Raw genomic sequence first — 27,386 nt, forward strand, 5'->3', positions numbered from 1 at the left:
ATCCCTCAGTGGAGGGATAACTGTTAAGAAACCATTCTTAAGAAGGTAAACAGGGAGAAAAGAGTGAGGTATACCAAGTTACACAAGAACTGGGTGATTAATCCAATGATGAATCCAAAATGTGAAATGCAAATCACCCTGAGTGTCCAAGGAGAAGGTCAGGAGAGTGGTACAACAGTGAATGTCAATAAATACTTCATTGTGTAGTATAAAGACAGCATTGACGGTATACTGTCAGTGCAGAGGACGGAAATCAGAAAAGGTAGCTTGTGAAGCATCTGCTTACATTTTATTTAATTCAGTTGTGTAAATCCACAAGGAGCAGCAAACCTTAGAGCAGCATCAGCAGCACGGGTCAGCTGATCATAACCTGTACACAAACAAAAACTACTGCAGTTCTTAATACAAATTACTGTGAGATGTGATTCCAAACACAGTGCCAGAGAAGAAAACGTAAAAGTGGTCACATCAAATTCTGACTGACTCAAGCCTGCCCATATTTTAATAAACTCCTGCCCTTATTTCTTATTTTCCTTGCAAAGTATAAAGGAATGGGGGGTTTCTCAAGACTTTTGCACTCTGTACATGCAACAATAGTGGTAATTATTTGAGTTAATTACTGTCGTTCACACTACACACTTACTGTGCCCTGCTCACAAAAAAAGATCGGTGCTTTATTGTAATTATTTTTTTTGTTCATTTTATATGCAAACCTGTATTTCCTGAACAGAACAAATTCCAAGGTACGAATGAATAGCAGACAACATGTTGAACTTGAGGCTTCCATATGCTCTCATTTAATACATTTATGTTGAAATTAGGCCCTGACCTCAGCTCATTTTGTCTCTCTCGTCCCAGTTTTCACCAGATCTGATTTCTCTTTCCCAGAATATTTTTAGCAGCCTTTGAGAGAGTACAGTTTTCTCCAGGAGTTGCAGCACCATACGATCAACTGCCAGTCAATATGGGCTGCTCATGAATATCTTGCTTAATACCTACTAAGCATGAGCTCAAAGAGCTTACTGCATATGATTTTTGTTTCTGTAATGTCTTTGTTCTTTTGTATGCTGAACAGCAGCTTATTTAGACTGGAAATTTACTGTAGGAAGACTGACAATATGGAGTGAGGACAATGCTCCGAGTCACAAGCAAGTTCACTGTATATGATATGTTCAGGTCTTGTGTTTCTTCTCTGGACACCAGAACTGCTTAGTGAGGCTTAGCAGACCAGGCTGGTAACCAAAACAGAGGAGGGGAGCTGAAAACATACAACACAGTGTGCTTGGTCACTAATCACTGTGTACTAGCATCACACCCACATCTGAAGACATCTTTCCACGCGCGTGTGAGCGAAAGGCAGAGTGTGAACAGGAGTTTAGTCAGACAATGACAGAAAAGGTGTGTAACGGTCTGAGCGTGTGCGCTTTTGTAATTGTTAAGTCTGTGGTTAGAACAAAGAGTTGTTTGTCTGAGGTTTCAGAAAGAAGTTAGAGAGGACGCTGGTTTGATTCCCAGGAGAGATGTAGTCAAAGGTAGATGAGGCAACATCGGCGTGAGGCGCTGGAAAGTAACATCAGCTAAAATCCCAGGTTTGTGCATATGTGTGTGTCTATGCTCCAGATGTGCAGCTACCCACCCCTCCAAAGGGACCTCGCCCTCATATTCAGTCATTTTAATGACAACCATATTCTCTGCTTTTGGACATACACATACACACAGTCCTAGTCACGCACTTGCACATGCACACACACTCACACCCTTATGTTTGCCATGCATTTGACAGTGAAGCACAGCATTGTTTTATTTGGCCAAAATGGGACTCAGATGTTTTGAGCGAGTCTCATAAACAACCTGCAGCAAGCCAGCCGCCTCATCAGGCTGCATTACACAGAATCATTGGAGGAGCCCAACAGATCTGACCACTTGCTTCAAATTAAAGCAAGGATTTTTTATTAAAATCTCATATCCTCCGTCTTACTGTGGGACCCAGGATTACATGTTGCTAGCTTGTGTTCTGCTGGGAAGCCTGCAACCTATTTTGGGCCCCTATCCCAGGTTTAAAATATAAATTAATAAAAAATAAAAACCTGGGAGGGGAACACAAAAGGCCAAAGAGCATTTGAGGCTTTCATGAAAAAGTCAGACCAACGGCTGATATAGCTCTGCATTCTGCATCTCCACCCTCATTTTAGTGATTTTGACTCATTGTAGCATTTTCTGTGGAGGCTGTAATAGAGACCTCCGCAGAGCTTTAATTAGTGTTTAGTGCTCTTACAGCTGGACTGTAAAGGTATAAATTAGAAGTGTGGATGTAAATATATAAATATGGTTGCCCGCTCCTTAGTTTGTGGCTATTTTATACTTTTCGTTTAGTTTGTCACAGAGCTTGCAATAAACAAGCAGCAAAACTAGATGTCAGAATCTTGCACACAGCTCTGCAATCCAACCTGTAATGTACTGTGGTGTGGTTTAAATACTGTTTTATCTTAAACAATCTGCTAAATACAGAATCTGCAGCTGACTATGCTTCCCCTCGCTGAGCATCATCTGAAAGAATTACTAACTTGCAGTGTTACTGTATTGCACAGCTTGCATTACTTTGATAATGAAGATCCAGTTCTTAACCAAAATTGGTGACACTGACTGTATAAAAAAGACAGACATAGCCACTGTGATGTCACCTACTGATAAACCCCTGTTTTAATATGAGAAAGAGGACGAGGAGAGGAGGTTGAGGTACAGATTTTAGTTTTGGATAAAGGTAGGAGAGGAAGAAGAGCAGTGGAGTAAAACATTGAGAGCCAAAGTCAGAAAGTAAAGGTTTATTTAGGTCTAGAATATTAAGTGTAATACAGCAGCCAGGGTGAGCATGAGCTAAAACATTACAAAGATTACTGGATACGTTTCTATGAAGTTCATCTCCAAAGTGCTGAATCCTGTTACCACTGGTGATCTCACATAGCTTTACCTCAAATCTCACCATAGGTGATGAATGACCCAGTTTAGGCCAAGCTTTAGCTGTCAGACCTCACGTTTCACTCCAGAATACTTGACCTGGACAAGTTCATGGTCAGGTGCCCTTGCCCTAGTCCTGTGGCTGCAAAACAAGCCTGGATCATCACCACTTCATCACTGTACGTGACAGTTGGTATGAAGTGTTTTTGCTGATGTTCTGTGTTTGCTTTTCACTAAATTTGGGACTGTGCATTAAAGCCAAACACTTCCACTCTGGCCTCATTTGACATGCTAACTGAGGTCTTTAATGTATCTTTAGGCGGTTTTTTGTGTTTTGCCTGAGCATGGCACGGTCTGACCTTGGGGGATATTTGCAGTTACGTCCACTCCCTGGACACCTGTAACATACCCCTAAATGCGCCAGAGCAGCAAACGGATGAAACCTCTGCTTTTACAGAGGTGCTGCTTACATTTTGTGTGTACTTACTGTGTAAATTAGGATGTGCTTAATTTTTCTAAGGACTGTGAAAACCTTCTTTTTCACTTGGATGTATCTTTAATTTTGGAGGTATGAAGTGAATGATTTCTATAGCTTTTTCTTGTGACGTGCTATTCTACATCTGATTTCTTTTTCTGTGTTATTGCACTACTGGAAAAAAAGTAAAAATGTCCACATTATGGCAGCAATGGATCCAACTGGTTCCAAAAAAAAGCATGTACTTTAGTTAAGTACTTCTATATAACACAGTATCACTTGTTGCTTTTAGAACAAGACTTACCTGACTCCATTAAATATTTGCTGTGGCGACTGAGCCATCGTATTACAGCACATGGAAACAGTGAGCAGCAATCTGTGAGTGCTTTAGGATCCCAGTGAACTGGGATTTTTTTTTTCCAGCACAGAACAGCTTTAAGTGTATTGTTTGAAATGCAAAATTGCAATAAGTGGATGAAGAACACGCACACACAGTTTGGATCTTGGTCTCTTCATCAGGTTCTTAATCAGTTCCTCCTTATGGACTCACATACACACATAAACTCACACAAAGGTTGACCCAGAGGGGAGGAAATTGAATTAGCAGTGTGTAATGCAGCTCCTTGTGTGTGTAATCAGCGCAGGCTTAGAATACAGGACCATTGTAAGACACTGTGGTCGGTGCCTGGAGAACCAGTAACCGCTGGGGGAAGCTGCTCTTATCACCAGATATGATTATAGCTGAGGGAATGTGTGTGTGTGTGTGTGTGTGTGTGTGTGTGTGTGTGTGTGTGTGTGTGTGTGTGTGTGTGTGTGTGTGGGAGTGGTGGTGAGATTTGTGTGGGAGTCATGACTGTGTGGGGAATGTGTGTCTACATGCCTGTGATGGTGCACAAGTACACAACTTTTAAAATGATGCAAATAAAAAAGAAGAAGCTGAGAACTGTTTCCCCCCCATGAGACCCAGCAATGCACTTTTTTATAATTTTTGCATCCAGTGTTGCGCCAACAAAAATAATAGCGGCATTTTTTACATTCATTACAGCTAATGCTTTTGATCTGTGTACATTTTTTCTTTTGTTTTTTTTCTTATAGTGTTTTTATATCCTGTGGTTAGAATAACAAAAATACATTTTTTTTTTTTTGGTTTCCACTATCATTGTTCGAAGCAGGCTGCAGGCTGTGTTTTCCACTGTGGATGTCATTGTTTTTCAATGTCTGTTAATTATTTTTGCGCTGGTATTTTGCCTCCTCCTGATATAGTGTTTCCTGCTATTGTCTTTTTCTACCAGGCTAGCTGCCTCTGGACTTGAGCCAGCCAGTCCCTCCTACCTTAAAATACACAAGCACACATACACACACACATCATGACCATGAGTGCGCACACACACACACACACACACACACACACACACACACACACACACACACACACACACACACACACATTCTCTGTCTCTGCCCTCCCTCTGCTCTCCCTTCCTCCTCTTGGCACTTGAGAGAAAACACAAGAAGTCAGTGATACGGCAAAACCAACTGTGTGTGTGTGTGTGTGTGTGTGTGTGTGTGTGTGTGTGTGTGTGTGTGTGTGTGTGTGTGTGTGAGGGAGGGAGGGAGGGAGAGAGTCCACCAGTCAGCTCAGAGGGGTTAATCTCTCTCTCTCTTTCTCGCTCTCTCTCCCTCAGTCTCTCCCTCCCTCTGTTGCCTTTTGTTGCGGCCCCTCACTTTCTCAACTCTTGGACAGAGGGAACTGATACTGTGCCTGTGTGTGTTTGTGTGTGTGTGTGATGTTGGAGAATCCTCACCACTTTCTGGAACTGTACATGAACATGACTGATGGGACTTTGTAAAGCACTCCTCGCGCTGAATGTTTACAAGGCAGACTGGTAAGGCAGTCCTGTTCTTGGGAAAGCTGTCTGATTTCATGCAAATGCAAAAGTGTCCGTGTGTGTCTATATGTGTGTGTATGTGTGTGTGTTTTTGGGTCTGCGTGTGGGGAAATGCTGTCAGCAATCCAGCAAATTATTTGCAAATGTGTGGTGTGTTTCTGCGTTTTTTGAGCTTTGCGAACTTTTTTTTTTTTTATGTTTTCAAGATATAAAAACGCTTGCAGAAGGTTCCTCTGTCTCTTTGCTTTCCTTTCATTCCACCTCCTCTCCGTATCCCCCTCTTTCTGCCCGGCCCAACTTACTCAAGTTACCGGCTTCCTCCTGTTGTTATGAGCCCCGTGGTTTCTCTGCAGTACTCTGAGGGCGCTCCCACGCTCTCTTAAAGAGAAAGAAAGGAAGGGAAACAGCGATAACTATTTCAGAGCCACAAAAGAAGTGGGAGAAGCATGGTATGGTTTCGCTCCACGTCTCTCTCTCTGCACCTCCGTGCAAGCTTTTGTCCCTTTTAGCACTGAGCAATTTGGAAAAATGGATCTTCCTTTTGCACTGGTTGCTTACTTTTTTTTCTGGACAAAAGTTTTCTCTTTTCTTCCAAGGTGGTGGGGTAGTGAGAAAATTGGAAACAGAGCCACCCACAGTGGAAGTGAGTCAGCCCGGCATTTAGTGGTGTGTTGACTTTGGAAATGGCAGGGATTGGGGGCGGTGGTGGTGCTAGTGCAGGGGGACAGAAAAAGAAAAAGAGAAAGAGAAGAAAAACAAAAAGTGTCAATTTGTTCATATTTTCTGGTGAGGGTCCCAGAATCTGTGCAAAGTGGGAGCTGAGTTGTGGATAACAGGCATTATAGGGAAATGAATAAATTAGGAGAGGAGGGGAGAGGAGAGGAGAGGAGAGGAGAGGAGAGGAGAGGAAAGGAAAGGAAAGGAAAGGAAAGGAAAGGAAAGGAAAGGAGAGGAGAGGAGAGGAGAGGAGAAGGGGCTGTTTATAAAGGGAGGGAGCGGCTTGTGTCCATCTGGGACAATCCCAAGTGCTGAAAGCTTCCCCACCCTGATCCCAAACATCTCTCTCCCCCTTCACTCCCTCTGTCTTTCTCATTGTCTCTCTCCTTCTCCTTCACCATAAAATGCAAGTGGATACATTTTGATTTCAGTCTGTGGAAGGCATCCAACTTGTTGCATTTACAGACACATGCCGCTATCATTTTCCTTCTGCCTTTTCTTTCTTTAAATATCCTTTGTCACCTCCTGCCTCTGTTTTCCTCTGTGCTTCCCTGTGGATAAACTGCTAGCATGTTAGATGTAACATGACAACATAAAACTAAGAGAATGGGGAAGCCCTGCTGCATTTTTGAATTGCATGTTGCATAATATAAAACAGTATCAATGCATTGTGGAAGAAGCACAGGCAAAGCACAGACTGTGCAACATTGTGATTCAGTCACAGCAAGTCACAGCCAAAGGCTATTGTTTTGTCCCATGGGAGAGATTATGGCTGATGGTTAACAAAACAGGCAAAAAGCTGATATCACAAAAAAAAGAAAGAAAGAAAGAAATTTGATTTGTCCATCAGCAGTGCCTTACAAGCCAGTAACAGACATTTTACACATGTTCTCCTCTTTCTCATCACTCACCACCTTTAAATATTTACTGCTTTCTAAGTCATTTAATGCCAGAATGTAACCCTGGAGAACATAAGCCACAACCCAGTCAGTCTCTTCAGTCCTCTCCCTTTGTTTAGCCTGCATGACCTTCCTCCAGCTCCTCTTCCTCCTCCTCTTCCTCTTCCCTCCCTGCTCTGCCTTCCTCCCTCTGCTCTGCCTGGATACCCAGCGATAAGGGGACAGCGACGGTAGCACTTCCTCTCGCCACAGGAAGCAGGAAGTGTTGATTTCCACCACAGCCTCCCTGGGCAAACTCTGCACTGAGTCCACTGGGATCCTCACTCGCACTCTCAGCCGTATCGCAGCGAGCCTGGGATACAGGCAAAGAAGCGCATGTGTTGTGATTGGAAGCTGTCTGCTCACAATGACCCCAGTATGCATTTGCTTCGCAGCTGTGCCTCCTGACTGATTTTCATGGGAAAGCACCTGGGAAGCAGCCTGGTTTGCGTCTCTTTGACCTCAGGCTTGGCTTGCAGGTCACAGGATGATTGGCTAATTATTTCCCTAATCACGCTGCATGTTTTGTTATCACCCTCTGTGGCCACTGATGTGGATGGAGGCGCTGTTGAGCTTAAAAAAACACAAACAACCATTCATCAGCTAATGGATTCCAGTTACGCTGGTGGGTGGGAGGGCTGGGTGTGAGCCAGAGAGAGAGAGAGGGAGAAAGAGGTGACATAAAGAGAAAGTGGGGGAAGACAAAAAGTTGTGCATCAGGGCAGAAACGATACCTGAAGGGTTATTTTTTCGTTTTCTTACTCGTTTTTGTTCTGATTATGTTAAGATTATTATGATGTTATGATATCTTTGTGTGTGCGTGTTTTAAATTTGCACTGCCAAGTGAGGTCATGACTTCTTTTTTTAAAGGTTGCTTGAACAACATCTTCACTAACTGAAAACAAGGTAAAGAGGGAAAGACAGATGGACACAGCAGCAATACTGAGAAAATTATATTTGATTTGGGAAAGTATTGGCATCAAATAATCCCAGACCCACTCAGTTGGGTTTTTTAAAAACTTGTTCCAAGATAGTATTAGGAGGATATTATTTTTCAGCGAGTGACGCACATGGCCAGAAAAACAAGTGGAATTATTTTGAATTCTGAATCAAGGATTTGTAAGAGAAAGCAGGAACACAGCGGGCGGAGGGAGGTTTGGAGTCTTCACACACCCCCGTTCTCTGCTGCCTGTTGGGGCGGGGGGGCTGGGAGGAGGAGTTGGCCGTCCGATTGGGGTCTGGAAAGTGGGGCCTCCCTGCTGCTGCCGAGTTGGGGCGGTCTGCTTCTCTCCACCCCAGGGAAAAGGGTAACACTACCTGGGTCTGGGTGCAGTTTCCCCCTCCAGGGGCAAGGGTACCTAGACCTGGGGCTTAGAGTACGCTTGGGGAGTGTGATTGTGTGTACAGTGTCTTTTTATGTCTGTCTCCACGTTGGGTGAGTGTTGAGTAATTGCATATGAGAGCATGAGGGTGGGAATGGATGTTTGTATCTGTGTGTGCCTGTTTGTCTGTGTCCATATGTCAGGTTGGGTATCAGACGCCACCTCTCTGGGGACATCTCGGGCCCTCCAAGTTATGGAGGCCTATCTCCCCCCACCACTTCCCCTACCAGTGGCAGACGCCCTCAGACATCGGTGCGTTGGTGGTTCTTTGTGTCCGGGGATGGGCGTCCAGGTACACACCGGCTCACTCCTGGTGGCTGCTTGTCGGGGCCTGGAGCCTGGGGCTCGCTCGGGCCACTTCGGGGGTGGGGTGCCCTCGGCCTGGGGCTCGGTCACTCTGGCACAGCTGGCTGCCGGCGGAGCTCCCGGGCACGTCACTGCAACTCCCCCTTGTTTCTGCTGTACGGCTGCTGAGTGAGCCCTCATCTGGGGCTCTCCTCAGCTCTTTCTGGGACAGTGGCGCGGCTGCCCCTCTGTTGGTCTTCCTTGGTCTCTTGTGTTCTGGGGGCCACTGGATGTCTGGAGTTCTGATCTTCTCCATACCTGCTTCATGCCCTGGAGGACGGGGCAGTGGCCCCCCCACACCCTCTAGCAGATCATTACATGAAGGAACCTTTTAAATACAAGCGCGTTCATGCTCACAGGTGTACACACGGGTGCTCACACACACAAACGACACCCTTTTTGGCTCCTACCTTAAAGCACACTGTGCGCTGTCGATCTTACGTGCTGCACAATAATGTTTAATATTTAGTATTTACTGTTATATTCCCATAGATCATCGCGATGATGTTGTTTATTATATTGCTCCTTTTTTTTTCTTCTGCTTGTTTTCTTTTTTCTTTCTCAACAGGTGATCCAGGTGATTGATATATGTATTTTTTGTCTGCTTATTTTGTTGGTTTTTGGTTTTTGCCCTTTATCCCCATCACTCTTCCCTGCTGTTTTTCTTTCCCTCTCTCTTTCTCCCCTTTCTTTTCCCCAGTCAAGTCTGTCCCGTATTTAGCAAGTGAAAATAAAATAAAATAAACAATAAAAGGTGAATCAAATAGACCATTATGGCAAGGCTGGGATGGTCCATTTGGTAAAGTAAATCCGTTGGGCATCTTTCTTCGCCTTTAGACAACAATTCTGAAGAGCCAAACTGGACTGGCAGAAAAAAGAAAAGAAAAGAAAAAAGAGAGAAAGCAGGAACTGTGAAAGTCAGAGCGACTAAGTATGAAACACCACACACACAGAGTTTTTATAGTGCTGCTCTTATTATTATTATTTTCCAGTGTTTTCTGTGTGTGTATGTGTGTCTGTGTGTGTGTCTATATATCTATGAAAATCATTCATCATCTCTTACGCAAAACCCTTGCATGGTGGAAAATGAGTTGCCTAAGTGACAGAAGTGGATGAGGTCTCATGTTACTAAACTTTACGAGCTAGAAATTTGCATAATGAGAAAAGGACACATCTACTTTTTAAATTAATTCAATTAAATTCAATTTTATTTATATAGCACCAAATCACATCAACAGTCAAGCAGCTTTATATTGTAAGGCAAAGACCCTACAATGATACAGAGAAAACCCTGTCAATCGGATAACCTTGTAGCAGTCCGAGCAAGCACATGGAGAAAGTGGGATGCAAAAACTCCCTTTTAACAGGAAGAAAGCTCAGATGGATTCAGGCTCAGGGAGGAGCAGCCATCTGCCATATACTATGACTGTCTGCACTTTCCAGATGGTGAAAAAAAAGATAATTTGTACCTGGGATGTGGATTGATGCTAAAGGTTGTGGCCCTTGTCATTAAATTTTATGGATATTGGATTTAAAGCCTAGCATTATAACTTGGTTTTCCTCGTAATTAACCACACAAGTCAGAAGGGGGGAAAAACATTAATGAAATAAACAGAAGAGTGGCAAAGGCAGCTACTTGTGAGTTTGACTGAGGAGCTGAGTAGAAGAGAAAGCAACAATGCCATAGCAAAGGATGCTGAGACATTTGGGCGATTAGGAAACAGCGGAGATATGAACCTAAATTGCGGTCGGGTTAAGGGTCAAGAGGGGTGAGGAGGTCAGATAGAGCCCGGCTAGCTCAACTTATAACAGGATATCCTGCAAGGAAAAGCCATCTGGTTCTCCTTCTCCTTCTCTGTCTTAAATTCCCACAAAAGGCACAGCAGTAAGCAGAGGTATAACCTTTCCATGAAAACCCCTGAGAAAACACAAGTTCATCAGTCATCGGTGGCAGACAGCTGATGTATGTGCCTACTTCATGTTCTTCTTCTTCAGCAGAACTCGGAGCACACTGAGTGTTTTATATAAGTGTGCGATGACAGCTGTATGATGTTTTTATCCACTTGTTTCAGGGGCTTCAGCAGCTAGGAGGAATTTTCCTACAGGGGTAGCAAAGTTGATCTTATCTTAACCAGACAGTGTCTAAAAAACACAATGAATCATCCCTCTTCTATTTCAGTCAGTCATGCCTTAAACTGATATCAACAACTTACTACTCAGAAAGAACTGTTATTCAGTCTCAGTTAAGCCCCATTTATGGAAGAGGAAAATTAATTAATGGAAATTTGTTATATATTAAAGGTATTTGTATCAGACGGCACTTGGCACTTTTATACATGTTTTCCTTCATTTGAACCGGTGTGAACAATGACTTACAAGCGCAATCAATGCCAGAAATTGTGAGGCAATTCTAAGAAAACCAGTACTGTGGTTTGTCAAGACATCTAATAGCAGGAAACTACCGAGAGCACAAGATTTTGGTTTTGTTGCTTCAAAGGTGTCACCATCTCATTTGCTTCTTTGCCACGTGTTGTTGTGAAACCAATGAAGGGGGAAAGTCTGAAGCGCATTTGTGATAGTAAAGTATAGTATACCCTCACGGCCACTTTATTAGGCACACCTGTTCAACTCAGACATGCTCACACGGCAGCACCACAATGCATTGAGGCATGTAGACGTTGGCCAAGCCGAATTTCAAACTGAGCGTCAGAATGGGGAAGAAAGGTGATTTAAGTGACTTTGAATGTGGTGGTTGTTACCAGACAGGCTGGTGTAAGTGTTTCAGAGACTGGGCTTTTCCCACATGACCATCTCTAGGTTATACAGAGAATCGCCTGAACAAGAGAAAATATCAACTGAGCAGGAGTTCTGTGGGAGAAAATGCATCGCTGATATCAGAGGGTTAAACTTGTTCAAGCTGATAGGAAAGCAACAGTAACTCAAACTGCATCCAAGGTTTGCAGAAGAGCATCTCTGAACACACAACATGTCAAACTTTGAAGCAGATGGGCTACAGCAGCAGAAGACCACGCCGGGTGCCACTTCTGTCAGCTAAGAACAGGAAACTGAGGATACAAGCAGGTTCACCAAAACCGGACCAGAAAAGATGGTCCGATGAGTCTCTGTGTAATTCAAATGATACAGTCAGAATCTGGTATAAACAACACGAAAGCACGTGTCCAATGTGCCTTCAAAGATTCAGGCTGCTGCCATAATGGTGTGGATATTTTAGTACCAATTTTGAATGCTACAGACTCTCTGGTTATTGTTGTTGACCATGTCCATCAATTTATGACCACAATGTACTCGTCTTTTAATGGCGGCACATCTGTCTAGCCATTTTCTTAACCAGATATCCAACTTTAGCCTGTCCCATCTGGCACGGGGCAGCACAGTGGTGCAGTGGTTAGTACGCTCACCTCAAAGCAAGGATACTGGCTCAAACCTGCTCTGTGTGGAGTTTGCATTTTCTCTCTGCGCAGCTAAAAGGAATGCATGATTCTGTGTCTGGAGATCACACTATCAATATATGTATATGGTAAAGGCATATAGTCAATCTTAACAGTAGCTTCTCACAGATGATTTTTATGTAGATGAGAGGTCTAAATGGTACATACCCCAGCAGTCTAAAAATGGATGTGACCAGACAACCACATATGTTCTCGGGGACATTGATCTGTATCTGCATGTAAATGATGTTACTGTCTCGTTCTGTGCTGCACGATGAGCTTATAGTTATGGGCCTTAGGATCTTCGAAGCTTCTTGTTCCAGATTAGACAAGTAGTAAACATTCAAAGACTTTTTTCTTTCTTTTTTTGTTTTTTTTTTTTACCTTGAGCTGAAGTGGTTCAAATAACCAGGTTAAACTCTGGCTTGTTTCCAACCCATTCTGTTGTTGGAGCTCCCTTTTGTTTTCACATATTTACTGTAAGCGAGGAGGATGCTACTATAACAGAAAGCAAGACCCTAATAATTCAAAATGATGCTTTAAGCATACACACAGCTGGCTTAACAAAGCCCAGGCTGACACTGCCCGAGAAACAAAACCATGCCAGCCTGTTTTGCTTATTTAACAAGGACTGCAATTATATTTGTTTAAAAAAAAAATCAGTAACAACGCAGGATGACAGGTTACTAAAACTGTCCGGTAAACACCTTGTGAGTCCATGTGACTTTTGTTTACAGGGGCTGCTTCACTTGTAATTGGGTATACTAAATCTAAACAAACTGACAAAGTTGCCACAATGCTTTGGACCCCGGTTAAATATCCGTGAGCGTGACAGCACTGTGAAAAGGATGCAGGAAAACACAGGCCAATCATAATTTACTGTATGTGCATGGCCAGAGTGTGCCAGCAGCTATTTTAGTCTATCCTGGATTGTTTTATTTTGACAGGAAATTTAGAGGGGAAAAAAAGATAAATACTACTTTATGATCTTCTACAGTTTCTTCAGAGAACTGCCTCATTTGCTCAACGTGTCAGACAGACTTCAACCAACTAATTCTTCCCATTTTGTGAAAACCTTCATGTTTCCCCTTATGCAACAGTTATGCCAAAGTATAGTCATTGTTCTCTCCGTTCGCTGAATCACATACTCAGCCTGATATTCTCACATTCGAGTGCGCTCTTTAAGAGGGTGACATTTTCCATATGGAAAAATTAACTTATTTTTTTCCTACCCGTGGTTAATCATGACACAAACAAGACACACAGAGAAACACAGAGGGACAGACGGAGAGCGAAACAAATGAGCGAAGGATTGAAAGCGAGAGAGGGGGAACAAGAGTAGAGCTATTTTTGGCCTGTCTGGGTGTTTCCTACACACACACACGCTCACGCTTCTCAGGCTTGTTGTTGTTCAGAACGGTGGGTGTTATAAGGCTGAGTTTTGATTTGATTTGACTTTACGTTTTTGAGGCTTTGTGTGTGTGTGTGTGTGTGTGTGTGTGTGTGTGTGTGTGTGTGTGTGTGTGTGTGTGTGTGTGTGTGAGAGCCGGCTGCTGACATCCCTGGGATTTTCTTGTGGTAGCTATGGTTTCTTGTGGTGTTTTGAATAACTTACCATAACTCCAAACATCCTCGGGGTGTTAAGGGATCCTCGGTCCTTCATCATATACTCCTCTTGTGCCGTCACCGGAGCTGACCTCAGTTCACTTTCAATCAAACCAGATCAAACGTCCAAAAGAGAGGCTGTAATTCATTTAGTCAAAACCATCTTTCTGTTCAAGTATTTACCGCCATCTTTTGTTGCTCTGCATTAAACCTCTCACAGATCTCTTAGTTTTTTTAATGGTTTTGGTAGCGCTCGGATTTTTAAAATGCTGATAAAAGTTTCTCTGCAGTTTAAAGATGCTATATGTATAGTTTGTATAGATAAATAATGCTATACGACTGGTGTGTGTGGTAATGCCTCTTAGACCGAAGTGGATGATGAGATATTGCACATAAAGCTGGAAAAAAAGTAACACTGTTTCTTTGTTTTACCTTTCAGTGGTGGTTAGTGATGACTGCACAAATGACACTGTTGCTATTTTGCGGAAAATGCCTGTCAGCGATCCATTGTGTTTCTGTGGACTGCATATGTCACCGAAGCTTTCCATGCACCGAGTCCTTTCAGACACTGGTTCAGCCTCAGTCTTTTCACACATATCTGTAATTTCAAAGTAGAAAGATGTATATTAACTTCCTGGAACTTCCCTCACTTTGATCTTAATCAAAGGGTTTTTTTTAACTAACAAAAAATGCAAGTCCCCAGAACAAAGACATCCTATAATGTGACTGGATAAATACAGTCCACACAACATGAATAAAACCTGAAAGACTTTCAAAGGTCTGTACTGTATATAATGTGTGTGTTTAGCTTATTTATGTATTAGGCTTCTGCTTGAAGATGCTAACAGCCTCATGTAAAACAACGGGACTAACAAACTGATGCTGGAAAAACTTAAATATTTAAGACTCACAGCAAAATTAAGTAAATTAAGAGTAAACCTAAAATAGACTTTATAAAATAAAAACATAAATCTTTAGTAAATGATAATATATAAAGGTAACAATCTTCACAAGGGAATGTGTTCAGGATTCTTGTTTTGCCCAACTCTTAATACCCAAAGACAACCTAATTAACTAACAATAAAGAGGAAGCAAACTTCTCATGTTTAAAAAGGTTTTTAAAGTTTATATTTATTTATAAATATATCTATATTTATCTCTTATCTCTATATCTATATTTATGTTTTTTTATGCATTTTATTCTCATATCATTAAGAGTTCTTTCAATTAAGAATGATTTTGCAATCAACGCTGTGCTATCGACCTAAAGCTTGGATTTCCTAATACATGGTTTCCCATGCAGCTCATTGTTACTCACTCCTCATATGAATTGGTCCACAGCACAGCAGCTAGACCGCTAACAAAAATCTGCAAAACCTGCCACTCCATATCAGCCTTGATCCCTGCTTCTCATCTCTGCTTCCAGTGAAATTCAGAATTCATATCAAAATTTTATTAGTGCACATGCCTTTTCATGGCCTTATCCCCGCTTATACAGGAGAACTGCCAAAAGCTTATTACAGCAGTCGCGCTTTCCGTTTATCAGATCAAGGTCTTTCAGCTGTTCCCCATTCTGCAACCACACTTTTTAGGTTGTAGCTCCTAAAATGTGGAACAGTCGTCCTCGGTGCATTAAGTCGGCTGAGTCTGTGGTTTCTTTCACATCTGCTGACATTTTTTATAGGTTTTGCTTTTTAACATTGTGTCCTTTTTTGTTTTAGTCTAGTCATACTGCCTTTGTGTGCAGGTATGTACAGTATGTTGGGCTAGGCAGACCCATTATGACGACTGCAACATTTGTGTCTGCTCCTCCTTAACTCCTCCTAGACAGGTAATCAATCTGGATTAAACTTATTATATACATTGCCCAGGTTACCAGCACTGTCGACATCTAAATAGCTTTTTAAAATTAATTTTAAAATTTGATCTTTTCAAATTATATAAATTTGACATTCACATATATATATTATGTGAATGGTGGCTTAAAACATTAGATCTACATTATATGTATATTGTGTACATTACGTGTACTCTGTTTCTAAACTCATGTTGATAAAGTACTTTTAGTACAGTGAAACTTTGGGGTCTGAGAATTGTGTTGTCATGCATATCTGTAAATAAGTGTGGAAAAAGTGGCGCTAATAATGCCTGTACCCTGATTACCAATAAATATGTAGCTTGGAAGAAGAAGAACAATAAATATATAAATCAATTATTTAGTTATTTAGTATTTATGCACAGCCATTTTTGCCACCTCATATACCTATATATAGTGATACAATGAACATAAAAAGAATAACATCGTAAATCAACGTACATGTCCGTGTTTTAATACATGAGCGAAATGAGGAAACAGTGAAAGCTCATTTCCACATCCATATTTTTACTCTTGTCCTTTACTAAAATAGCTTTATATGGTTTAGAGTTCAAAATAATCCTTACGTGTCATGAATGGGTCTCAGTTTATCATCTGTCTTGAAAACAACTACTTTAAGCATCTTTTCTCTGATTGGTTGCCCCTCACAAGCTTAAATAGTAGGTGGGCGGGGCTTCTGTTTGCCTGAGAAGACCATATTAAGCAGCGGTCCCCAACCCCTGTGGTCCCGTGGCCCATGGACCCGGGCCATATATCTGGCCCAGATATCGGGCTGCGAGAGTTGAGGCTCAGGTGTGAAATGTATGGTTTTCAGGGTTTTTATTGGTTTTTAGCTTTTTTTTTTCTTTTTTTTTTAGCATTTTTATCATTAACTCGGTTTCCCCGGGTCTTTTTCTGTGTGTTATGAATAAATCTTCTTTTTTTTGGTACCGGTATTGGTTTTATTTTGTTTATTTATCCACAACACCTTAAAGGCCGGTCCCTGAAAATATAATCGGACATAAACCGGTCCGTGGCGCAAAAAAGGTTGGGGACCGCTGATTTTAAGGACATCTCATCCCTCTAAAATTAGGACATCTGGACAATTGGAGCAGTTTGATGTCTGAGTTTTCAAATCATAGGGATTACTTACATATACATTGACATTTTATAAAAGCTTCTTGTTTTATGCTTTGAATGTGTGGTTAATGCATTTTTTTGTGTGGGTGTGGGTGGGGTATTGGCAGTTTCTGGTATAACTCAGAATGCAGGCTCTGAGCTTAAATTTGTGAAGAAATGCATTTCTTCTGTGTGCTCAGTTTGGTGGAACTTTAAAAAGCATGTCTGAAGGTTTCTGTCTTTATATCATGATTAGAAACTGATGATCACCAGACTAAGGCAAACTCAAACATGGTGGGGGGAAGCATTTTCAGTATGTTACACCCATATAATTTTAGCCGCTTAAATTACTAGCAAAGAGAATTCTGAAATGAAAATATGTAAACGCACACAAACACATGGCTGTGTGCATACATCTATGTCCGCAATATTCACAAAAATAAAATCCCAGTGCTTTTCCTACCAAATATTTTCCAGCCTTATTATTTTTATTCTCTTTGTTCTTGTGTTTACACAGCCCCACTAAAGATAATACATCTTTTCCTCCCCGTCTGCCCCTCCTCCTCCTCCTCTTATTACCCTCCCTCTTCTGCATCTTCCCATCTCCCTCTTTCCGTCTTCATCTGGATACCTTTCTTTGCTTCCTCCTCCTTGGCTTTTCTTCATTCCCATCATCCTCTTCTGTTTTCTCTCCCTCAGCTCCTTCCCTCTTTTCATGCAGCATTCCTCACATTCCTGTTGGCTTCATAAGGGGAAGGACCCCGCTGGCAGACCAAGGCCAAACATTATTACAGTGCTCCCAGCCTCTCTCTGTCGCTCTCTCTGTTTCTCTCATCCTATCTGTCTTATTTTTTTCCCCTCGCTTATCTCCTAAACCACACTGCTCAGGTCCTCTTATCCTCTTCCTGACTTTCCTTTAACTTTTTAATCCCTTCCCTTCAACATTCACTCCTTTATTCATTTTCTCTTAAGCCTCCACTAATTCCATTTTACTGATAGTATCTGTAAGCTCGGACTTTAACTATGTTAAACCAGTTTACTGAGACTGCTGTCTCTCATAATTAGTGGAAATAAGGGTCATACCATTCCCTCTTACGCAAAACAGACTCATTTGTGTTTATACCAGAGCATGTGCTGTTTTTTAACGACACACTGTCTGCACGTGGTAGATCAAGTATCAGACACAGATGCTCACAGCAAAGGCTCCCCCAAGTTAGCCAACGCACACATACACACAGACAGACATCCACTTTACCTGTAAAGTAGATGACATTTAAAGCATCCTAAATGAATTTAATCAGTTGCCTTTTATTTTGTGAGGACTTCAGTTTAGTTTTGCACATTCTTTATTTTTTTATTGTTGTTTTTGTGAAGAATCACTTCTTGTGTCAAATGTTGTTGCTTTAGCAGTAGCACATCCCTGCAGGTGGGAGGCAACTTTGTAGCACACATTTGACCACATCCTGCCCCATATACTAAACTGACAAAAAAAGAGCCGTACGTCAAACTTTTCTATGTCATTTCAAATTAATTTACATCTTAAAGGATGACTGATCATGTTTCTAAAAAAAAAAAACCTGATGTGCATTGCATCATTTTTCTGCACTGTCTTCATAGCTGTGTTATCCCCTGTTGTATCTTAAGAAGATAACATGGATTATTTGATTTCTTACAAAAGCGTTAATACATGCGATGAGTTTTACAAAAATGTGAAATCATTTTGATTTGAAAATCTCAGGAATCAAAGCATAGCACACTGAAATAGACGCCAGTTCCTATTATTGTTTGTGAAAAATACCAAGTGACCAATGCTGGACAGAGTGTGTATGCATATGTATGTATTCCTCTCTCCCTGTGGGCGGTTGCCTGCTGCGCTGCTTTTCTGTCACCCTGTGGTTTGGTTATTTTCAGCTCGAAACCGGATGTGATTCAGACTGCATGCTAGATTGTGTAATTGAATGGACTAACCACATATACACACACACACTTTTTGAACGCGCACAATCGCATAAACGATGCAAACACAAACACACAGGACACAACCCTCTCTCACACACACCGTTATATCGTTAGATACACCCACACACTGAGGGTTTCTGGGAACAGTGCTGGGTTCCCCCCGTTCAAAGAGCCACCCGAGGGTGAGCGAGCGGACGATGAAGCACCACCAGCAGCAGACAGAGCGCTCGTTTCTTGGTTTCAATATTGGTCTTAAACATCAGTTGTTGACCTGGCTTACGCCGAGATCGGAAAAAAGGATAAAACGCTTGCACACGCTCGTGCTCTGTGGAAACAAAAAGGACGGTTAAAAGTGGGGAAAAACATTGTGAAGTGCTTGTGAAACTTATTATAAATGTCAGTTTCTGACTCAAAAAAAAAAAAAATTTAAATGGTACTCTACAGATGGTGCTGAATTAAGAAGAGTGAGAAAAACAGGGAGTAGATAGCGTCTCCAAGCACCTCCGCCATGCATGAAGACATTCCCTGCGGCCTTATTTAAAAAAAATAAATAAATAATTCAAACTAATTTCTAGCAGTTTGGTGTATTAGTTTATGTTTTAAAATGTCTTCTAAATGTGAATGTTTGACAGGAAGTTCTGGGAGGAAGTTTGTTTTGCAGGTACAAACAGAGGTTTGATTTTTATGGTGCTACCCTGGAGAAATTACAGATTTGCAATTAATTGTAGAAAAGGGCCAGAGAGGTTTACTGAATCATGCAGACCACAGTGGAGTGGTTGTGACGCGAGGATGTGTGCGATTCACTGTCAGTGGCCTCTACCAGAAAACTGCCTCTTGATTCTAGGAAGACTTTGGGCTATAAGATTTGACAAGGCAATGTTCCTGCGTCACGCAGGCTTCCACAGCAGCGTGTTGTACTGCAAGTGTGTGCGCTTGAAAACTGACAGGATGCTCTACTTCCTTGGTGGTCTGAAAATGTCAAGAAAAAATGTGTATCTGCACATCTGAACATTGCACAGAACTTAGTGTCTTTAATCTCTGGAAAAAAAAAAGTAGTCTGCATTGCCGCAGGAGAGAATTACAAACATTCAGTCCTTCGTTATTATGAGGGAAAATAAAGATAGCTAGACATCGAGAGCATCTAATTGGATAGTTTTACCCTGACTTTAACTGTTTCAACTGTAAAAGTCTATTATGACTCAACTTTGTTAAGGATTATGTCAGCCTGCTTTATTTACTGCCACATCCCTGGTTTAACCGTAACTGCTCTTAATTACCCCAGTTTTCTTTTGATATTAGCAGTATCTGCTGTATCAAGGCAAGGTGTGCACCGCTTACAGTGGAGTTATTTTTACTGTTATGCCTGTAATACTTAAAAGTTCATCAAAAACAGCTGACAAATGATGACTGAAAGCAAAGTTCTTCGTGAAAATTAAGCATTTTAAAGAGAGGATTATGGATAAAGTCTTTTCCCATAAATAGCAGGACTGATCACGTCAAGCCACCAGCAACCATGATCTCTCTTTCTGCACAACATACTTGAAAGCACAATAGGAAGCTTGTTCACACTTAATACTCAATTAGCGTGAACAAGCTATTGAAAAACTACACAAAATGTCCATGTTTCTACATGACTGCATTTTCTTTCATAACAGACTTCCTGCTTGCTCTACCACACGAGTGAATCGGGTGCAGTTTTAAACACACAGATTTACATTCTTCACGTACAGGAGCAAGTAAAGTCATTTGTATTTGTAGAATCGAGACTAGTGTATATGGCATTGGTAATTTGGCACATAGAAACTATCTGAGACATTTTTTATGAGGGCCCCTTTAAACAGCCTTACTTTGTTTTTCCTGCTGTTCTTTGGGACAGCAATGAATGTTATTTAGCTTCAGCTCCAACTGCAGATTAATTTCCAAAGATTAATGTAAAGTTATTTCCTGCGCTCCCACAGTTCAGTTTTGTTAGGAAATATCTCTAATATTTACCTTTGTGATTCTATATAATACTGTGATAGTGGTCTATATAAGTTATTTAGGAAAAAAATCTGAAATAGCTTCATAACTGAGCACTGCAGGCAGGAAATCAGAATTACAAAGGAAACCAAACCAGGTTCAAAAATTGTTTTTGTTTCCTGAGAAAATACTTGCAGCTTTTATGGTTTTGTGCAGAAACTCACACAGACTCGAGTTTTAATGTGCACCCAAACAAGCTAATTTGTTCAGTGCTATAATGGTTTTCATTGCACATTAGCTCAATGGTGTATGACTGTAATCAGAGATTTTCTTGTCCCCACCTACACCACAGACAGACAACAAAGTTAATGGAGTGGGGGGTATGAGGCGTTTGAAAACGCTATTCAACAGTATGTAATTTACTGTAAGTACAAGCTCAGGAATCAATATGCAGGACAACTATTTATATTCACTGTACTATAAATAAAATGAGCGCTAAGAAAGGTATTGCACAGCAGATCTGTGCAAGTCAGTGCTGTAGTGATGGAAGTTCCATTTTGACCAACATCTGTCTCATCTTGGAGGGTCACATGTTGCCGTATCCTGACATGAATAACACTGTGTGGGTTGTTTGTTGTTTTGGAAACATTTAAGCATTTATGACAAATAGTAAATGTTCGCACATAGAGCCTAATTTTGTTTTGGTTTTTTTTCTGGGGGCCTCCAAAAGAACCCTGGAGATCCCAGAGCCGAGTCACTCTGCTTGCTGCTGGAGGTTCTTGACAGCAGATGGAGCCACAGAGAGGGAGCTATTATTTTATGTGACACAAAATCCCCATCTCATTTGAAAGAAAAAGTAATTTAAAAAAAAGAAAAAAAGAAAAGAAAAAGAAAAAGAAATAAAGTTAAGAATGCCATACAAGTTACGAGCAGTCAAACGCGGAGCGTGCACTTAAAGGGAGTGAGTCGGTGCAGGAAAACAATAGTCAAGAAGGTCCTGTGTGAAGTCAAGGCTATTTTTGGTGGGGCCCGCCTCGCCTGCTATTTCTGTCAGCAGGAGAGCGAAGGGGAGGGAGCAGGGCTTCGAGGGGGCCGGACTTACTTCTCTGTAACTTGCCTCCGATAAGTTCCTGTTTCGGCTCCTCAGTCAGTACAGGCTTCACTGACAATACCAGCGGACCTCTCCATCTCGCTTCCATCACGTTCCGTCAGCTTTTTGGCTCTTTTTACTTGTTCAACGTTTCAAAAACAGACTCCGATACAAGTTGGATTATCTTCAAGTGTGACTGGACTCTTTGAAGGGGCGGTTAGGTGTAAACGGGCTCCAGTTTACAAGGTAGGCAAGCGCTGGTGGTGACACGGTCCAAGCAGCTGAAAGTTTGATAAATGTTCTTAAATTTCGGGCTGTTTTGAGTCGGGCTTTCGACTCGTCGGGCAGGTGCAGTATGGCGTTAAGCTACGTGCGCAGGTGCACTCTTTTAAGTGCACGCGAGCACTTGGAAAAGTGTCGCGCGCGCATCTTTGACGAAAACTAAAAAAAAAAAAAAAAATTTGGTACTTTTCTCGAGTTTAAATTTATTTCATTAGTCTTTTGTACATATATGTTACATAAAGTCACCATCAACTCCAACAGTCGTTTTAAAACATGATTTGCATTACAGCTCAAGTCATTATGAAGCAAGAAAGTGACTTTAAAGCAAAGTGCCGTTGACAAGCTGTAAATCACGTAAATAATGTCTGCCTTCCTAAACAGAGTAAGGAGTGTTTTGTTGAAACTGCCGGAGGTGTGTTAACCACAAACCTACGTTTCTTATCAGTCATTTCTTAAGATAAGATTCAAATATTATTTACTTTTGGCCCCAGTGAGGTTGAGCAGATGTCGGCCAGCATCACAGTCTAGCAGCAGCACCTCCGCAACCCAGTTTAAAGTGCAGGTGCACTATTCGCTTACTTTTCTACGACTGGGATTATCGTGCGTGTGTGTGTGTGTGTGTGTGTGTGTGTGTGTGTGTGTGAGAGAGAGAGAGTGAGAGTGTGCGCGCGCGCGCGTGCTTGCGTGGTACAGCCCAGACCACCACACACTTTTCTCATCTTTTCTATCCACATGTGGGTCAAAATCGTGCACTAGACCTGTGGTTGATACATCACATGAGCAGCTCACATTGTGCCAAGTGCCAGCACATGGCAGTGGTGAAATCTATTAATACACACCTGCAAGAAACGTTGTCACCTCTCTCTTTAAGGCTGGTATTAAAACTGCTTTGTTTATTGTGACATTTTTAGGAAAGGTTCAGAGGTGAAAGCTGCCAGTTATCAACTGTTTGCTTTTTTGTTTGCTTTTTTTTTTTTGTTGTTGTTGTTGTTTTGTTTTGTTCATTGTTGTTAGATATTGTGAATATGAGCTCCAGTTCAGTGATATACTTTTGTCTTTGTCTCCACAGATGGAATCGGCACCTCTGGGAACATCGTAAAGACTGACAGACAGGACAGCGTACTTCCCACAGTGGCAGGTTAGACCTTAAACCTCTGCTGGAAATGTTCAGAATGCAGTTCTGATTTAATAAGTAGTTGGGTTTTTTGGTAATATTTTACTTGAACCTCTTAAAGTTAGGCAAAAGCCATTAGCGCTGAAACGCTCTTGTGGAAAAAGATGCTACCGCTCTCCAGGCAGTCCCTGCTCACGACTACATCTTGTTTTCTTTACATCATTTTCTTTTTAACATGTGTACACACACACACACACACACACACACACACACACACACACACACACAGTGTATGCAATTTGGGTGACAGCAGTTTTTCCACAATGATCTAAGCTGCAGTAAAAGTAGAGAACAGGTGCTGGCCTAGTTGGAAAGACGCAGCCTCCTCGGCTGTGTTTTTCATGTGGGTTTAGAAGTTAGTTTTGCTGCAGGTCATGCAGAAGTTTAATTGAACATGCGTCACGCAGTCCTACAAAAATGTGTGAATGTAAATTTACCACATGAGCTATTTATTGTTTAGTAAACGTCCAATAGCATCCGGTTTTAGTTAGTTTCCTACTAAAACAAAAGACTTAGTTCTGTGTTCGAATTAATATTAGGAAATCACTGGTACCAGTGTATAGTACAGTAGAGGGATTCACTTCACTTTTTTATATTTTCACTTCCAGGATTGTGTAAGAGTCATCAGTAAGGATTCTGACGGTCATTCTTCTTGGCACAAAAGCGTCTCACATAAACATCTGGAGATATCAAAACATATTTCCTCCTAATTATGGCTGATTGCAACTGTTTCTTTCACAATGTGGTCATGGTTAGATAATGAAAATGTTCGCTCTGACTACTAGTGTGATGCAGGACGTGAACTTAGGCTAACCCTTTAGCACTCATTTCAAGAAGCCACCATCTTTCCAGTAAAATAAGAGCTGGCTTGTTACTTTTCTTTGTAATCGTGTCAAATTTTCAACAATTTTCAGCAACCCTTCCTGTCATGTATTCATCTGTTGTGCCTCTCTTTAACAAAAAGCCTAGTTGATGCTTTTGTTCTTAAACCTGAGCTCAAAAAGTATTTGATCTGCTGCTCCAAGCATCAGAAACAAGTGACCCAGGCTGGCACTTTTAGTCCTCCATTTTTAGTTTAGATTAGCATTCTCTGCTGTGAAGCATGCCTGTGTGATCACGCTGTGTAGGATTACAATGCATGACTCTCTGAATGAAAGCCGGCTCTCGCTGTGCCAGGCTCTGCTGACTGCATGCTAACCAAGGACCCACTATGGGCTTTGTGTGTCTGCGTGCATGTCTCTGGAAAAAAAAAAAAAAAAAAAAAAAAACCCCATTGAGGTCATGGCCGTAACTGCAGAGTCTGGTTACATGCGTGTTGTCCACGCAGGGCAACTGGCACTGGCTCTCTATCCTTTGTCTTCCTCTCTCTAATTTCTCCATCTCAAACATGCACACCTCGCTTTAAATCATTTGGCCTGTGGAGTGCATTGCCCTTACGCCAGACGTCTGAAGTCGGAGATTGGTTAGCGATCTAAGGTGGCGGCGGTCTGCGCCAGATGTGCATAACATGTGAAACCACCATTTTAAAAGCCTCTGGAGCTCAAACAGCCCTTTAAACTACACAGAGTGCTATAATAGACCTGCAGGGTTACGTCCCACTTGTCCTGCTGTGTCTGTAATAGCCTTGAACCCTAATTTTCCACATACATGAAACAGAAAACACGCAGAAGTGCTGTTCACTTAAAGAATAGCTTGTAATACTTGGCTCCTGTAGCAGTTACCAGAAGTGAGAGCATACAGGTACTATTGTTCCTTTTATTAATTGTGTTTTTTGTAAGGTGTCCTTGGGTTTCTGAAAGGCGCCCTCAAATAAAATGTATTATTATTATTATTATTATTATTATTATTATAATGATGATTTCGGACAAGTTTCACAATTGCTTTCAAAAGCTATGTCTATTAATAAAAAGACCTTCACCTCATATTCAACTTCTTCCTCCAGCAGCCTTTTCCTCTACACGCCCTAGAAATGAAAAAAGACACAACTCTTAATCCTGCAAACAGAGATATTTCAAAATAGTTCAGTTTTTTTTTTTTTTTTTGATTGACCATAGTAATGTTATTTTTCAATAATTGTTTTCCTAATAAGGAGTGAAAAAACTGCCTTTTTCAGGGCTGTCAGTGAAATCAACAAAAATTCCTTACAAATTTCTTCATAGAAAATATGACTTATTGCAGTTTGCATGTGTACTCTGCTCATTTTCTCAGGCCTTTACTCTATGGATCGCTAAATGGAGTAACTCCAACAGTCATGCAGTGGAGATCACATATCCTAGTTGTGGTTTCCAGCCACATTGGTCAGCTGATCTGGGCGCTGTGTTTCTTTTAGTTACCGGTTCCTGTTGAATTAAAGACTCAACTGGAGGAAAGTTGATAAGCAACAATCAATCAATCATTACCTCTAATGCTGGTAATCGTTCTCACTTATTTGTATATCTAAGTAACATGATTCCTATTGAAACATTTAATCAGCAGGTTTAGCCTTTTATTGAGTTGATATATCACTAGAAGACTGTAATGTTGCAGCTGCTAGACTGTTTATTTAGAGCTTAATTGTGCTCCTTCTTGAATTTCCAGTTTGCGCTTTGGCACCCAAATAGCATTAGGTCATTCATCCTCTGCAGCTGCAAATTCAAAAACGTACTGACGTTTTGTACTAATGAACAACATATACATTAAGGTGATTTTGAACTCTAATACCCGTTAAAGCCAAATGGGAGTGCAGACACAAGCTGTTCAGTAGTCGAGGTAGTAATGGTTGTAACAGTAGACGGCGTTGGAGGTTTGGCGGCTATTTTTGACCTGCTGAACAAATGGCTCAATTGTCCTGCCTCGAGGTGCATGAAATCACTTGATATGTCAGGGGTAATGTTATATAATACTCTCCAAGGGGGGCTCACAGGACTGTGTTTGTGTGTGGTGCAGTTGTCTACTTTTTATTTCATTTTAGAGCGTGTGTGTGTGAGTTTTTCTGTGTCTGTGTGACAGGCTGCACATATTTAAAGTATTTTCTTGCAAGGGGACTGAGAGACTGTAAGAGTGTGCGCTGTGGCTTGAGGTAAGAGTGTCCTCAACATTTTATTACTGTGTCAAATCAATTCACGTTGCATTAACCTTTGAGCTAAAATCTTTTTGCTGTGGTCTGCTGGGTAACTGGTCTCTTATTGGCCTCCAGCCTCACTCTGATACCTCCCCCTCCCATTTCTCTCTCACTTCCATGCACACAGCCGTGTACATGCCGAGGCACGTAATTCGGATTAAATTTACTGAAGTCAATGGAATTCTTTCTTCTAAGGATTTATTCCTGTGGCATTCAGGGTATAAAAAAACGCACAAAAAAAATCCCGAAACACTCAATTTTCACCTCAGTTACAGCCACTGTGCCAGACGAGAAGCCCTGGATCTAAATCTGTTTCTGAGTTCCAAACTTTAAGGAAGCTGGGGTTGTTCCCGTTTCCCACTATTGGTGAGAAACAAATACACGGAAAGTAAGATGTCCTAGCTTTAATTAGTATCCTCTTCTTTTTTTGTTTTATCTTTCCCTCACCACCAGTGGCTGGGTTTTGCTGGAGATGTCTTCCTGGTAAAAGGGAGTTTTTTCTTCCCACTATTGCCTAGTGATTGTTTCTAGGGGATCATCTGATTGTTGGTGTTTTCTCCAGCTACTGTAGGCTCTTCACCTTGCAGTTTAAAGCACCTTGAGGTGACTGTTGTTATGATTTGGTTCTATATACATGAACTTTCATTGAAATAAACTTGAATCAAAGGACACATTTTACTATTTGTGTACCATTTATTTTAAAGCTAATTTGCTTTTGTTTATACATCTAATACTTAAGTCACCGATCCTAAAATATTCAGGATCAGTGACCTTGTCTTTGTTCTTTTTTCTTTGAAATGGTTAGTTGCTGACTAAACATTACATATGTAGCAATAAAAATCAAGAACATTCATGTAACAGCCCTGAACAAAAAATAAATTTAGATGTTAACTGAAGCATTAAAGTTCTTTGCAGATACAGGTCCATCATTAATGCTGATCATCTTGCTCATAGATAATAAGTTAGCCTGATTCCTGATACTGTAGAAGCCACATATCAGTCACAAGTTCTCCGAACCAGATGATACCGTCTGACCTAAACAGCTCAACCAAGTCATGATTCAGCTCACACCGACTGATGCTGACCTCGGATC

The 27,386-nt window shown here is 41.4% G+C and overlaps 1 protein-coding gene across 3 annotated transcripts in view; it reads left to right on the forward strand.

The window, feature by feature from the left end:
* Window positions 1-5,091: 5,091 nt before the first annotated feature.
* Window positions 5,092-27,386, forward strand: part of LOC120722632 (histone deacetylase 7-like) — a 55,920-nt gene continuing 33,625 nt past the window's right edge. The window contains exons 1-2 of one of the 3 annotated variants that reach the window (XM_040013680.1): window positions 5,092-5,316; window positions 23,089-23,157. In XM_040013680.1, coding sequence (XP_039869614.1) covers window positions 5,298-5,316; window positions 23,089-23,157 — 88 coding nt within the window. In that variant the 5' untranslated portion in view covers window positions 5,092-5,297. Of the gene's footprint in view, window positions 5,317-21,707; window positions 21,984-23,088; window positions 23,158-27,386 lie in introns of those variants that run through there. The other 2 variants (XM_040013682.1, XM_040013681.1) reach the window with 2 other exon arrangements.

Source organism: Simochromis diagramma, unplaced genomic scaffold, assembly GCF_900408965.1.
Source record: "Simochromis diagramma unplaced genomic scaffold, fSimDia1.1 OVJJ01000705.1, whole genome shotgun sequence".
Taxonomy (NCBI): domain Eukaryota; kingdom Metazoa; phylum Chordata; class Actinopteri; order Cichliformes; family Cichlidae; genus Simochromis; species Simochromis diagramma.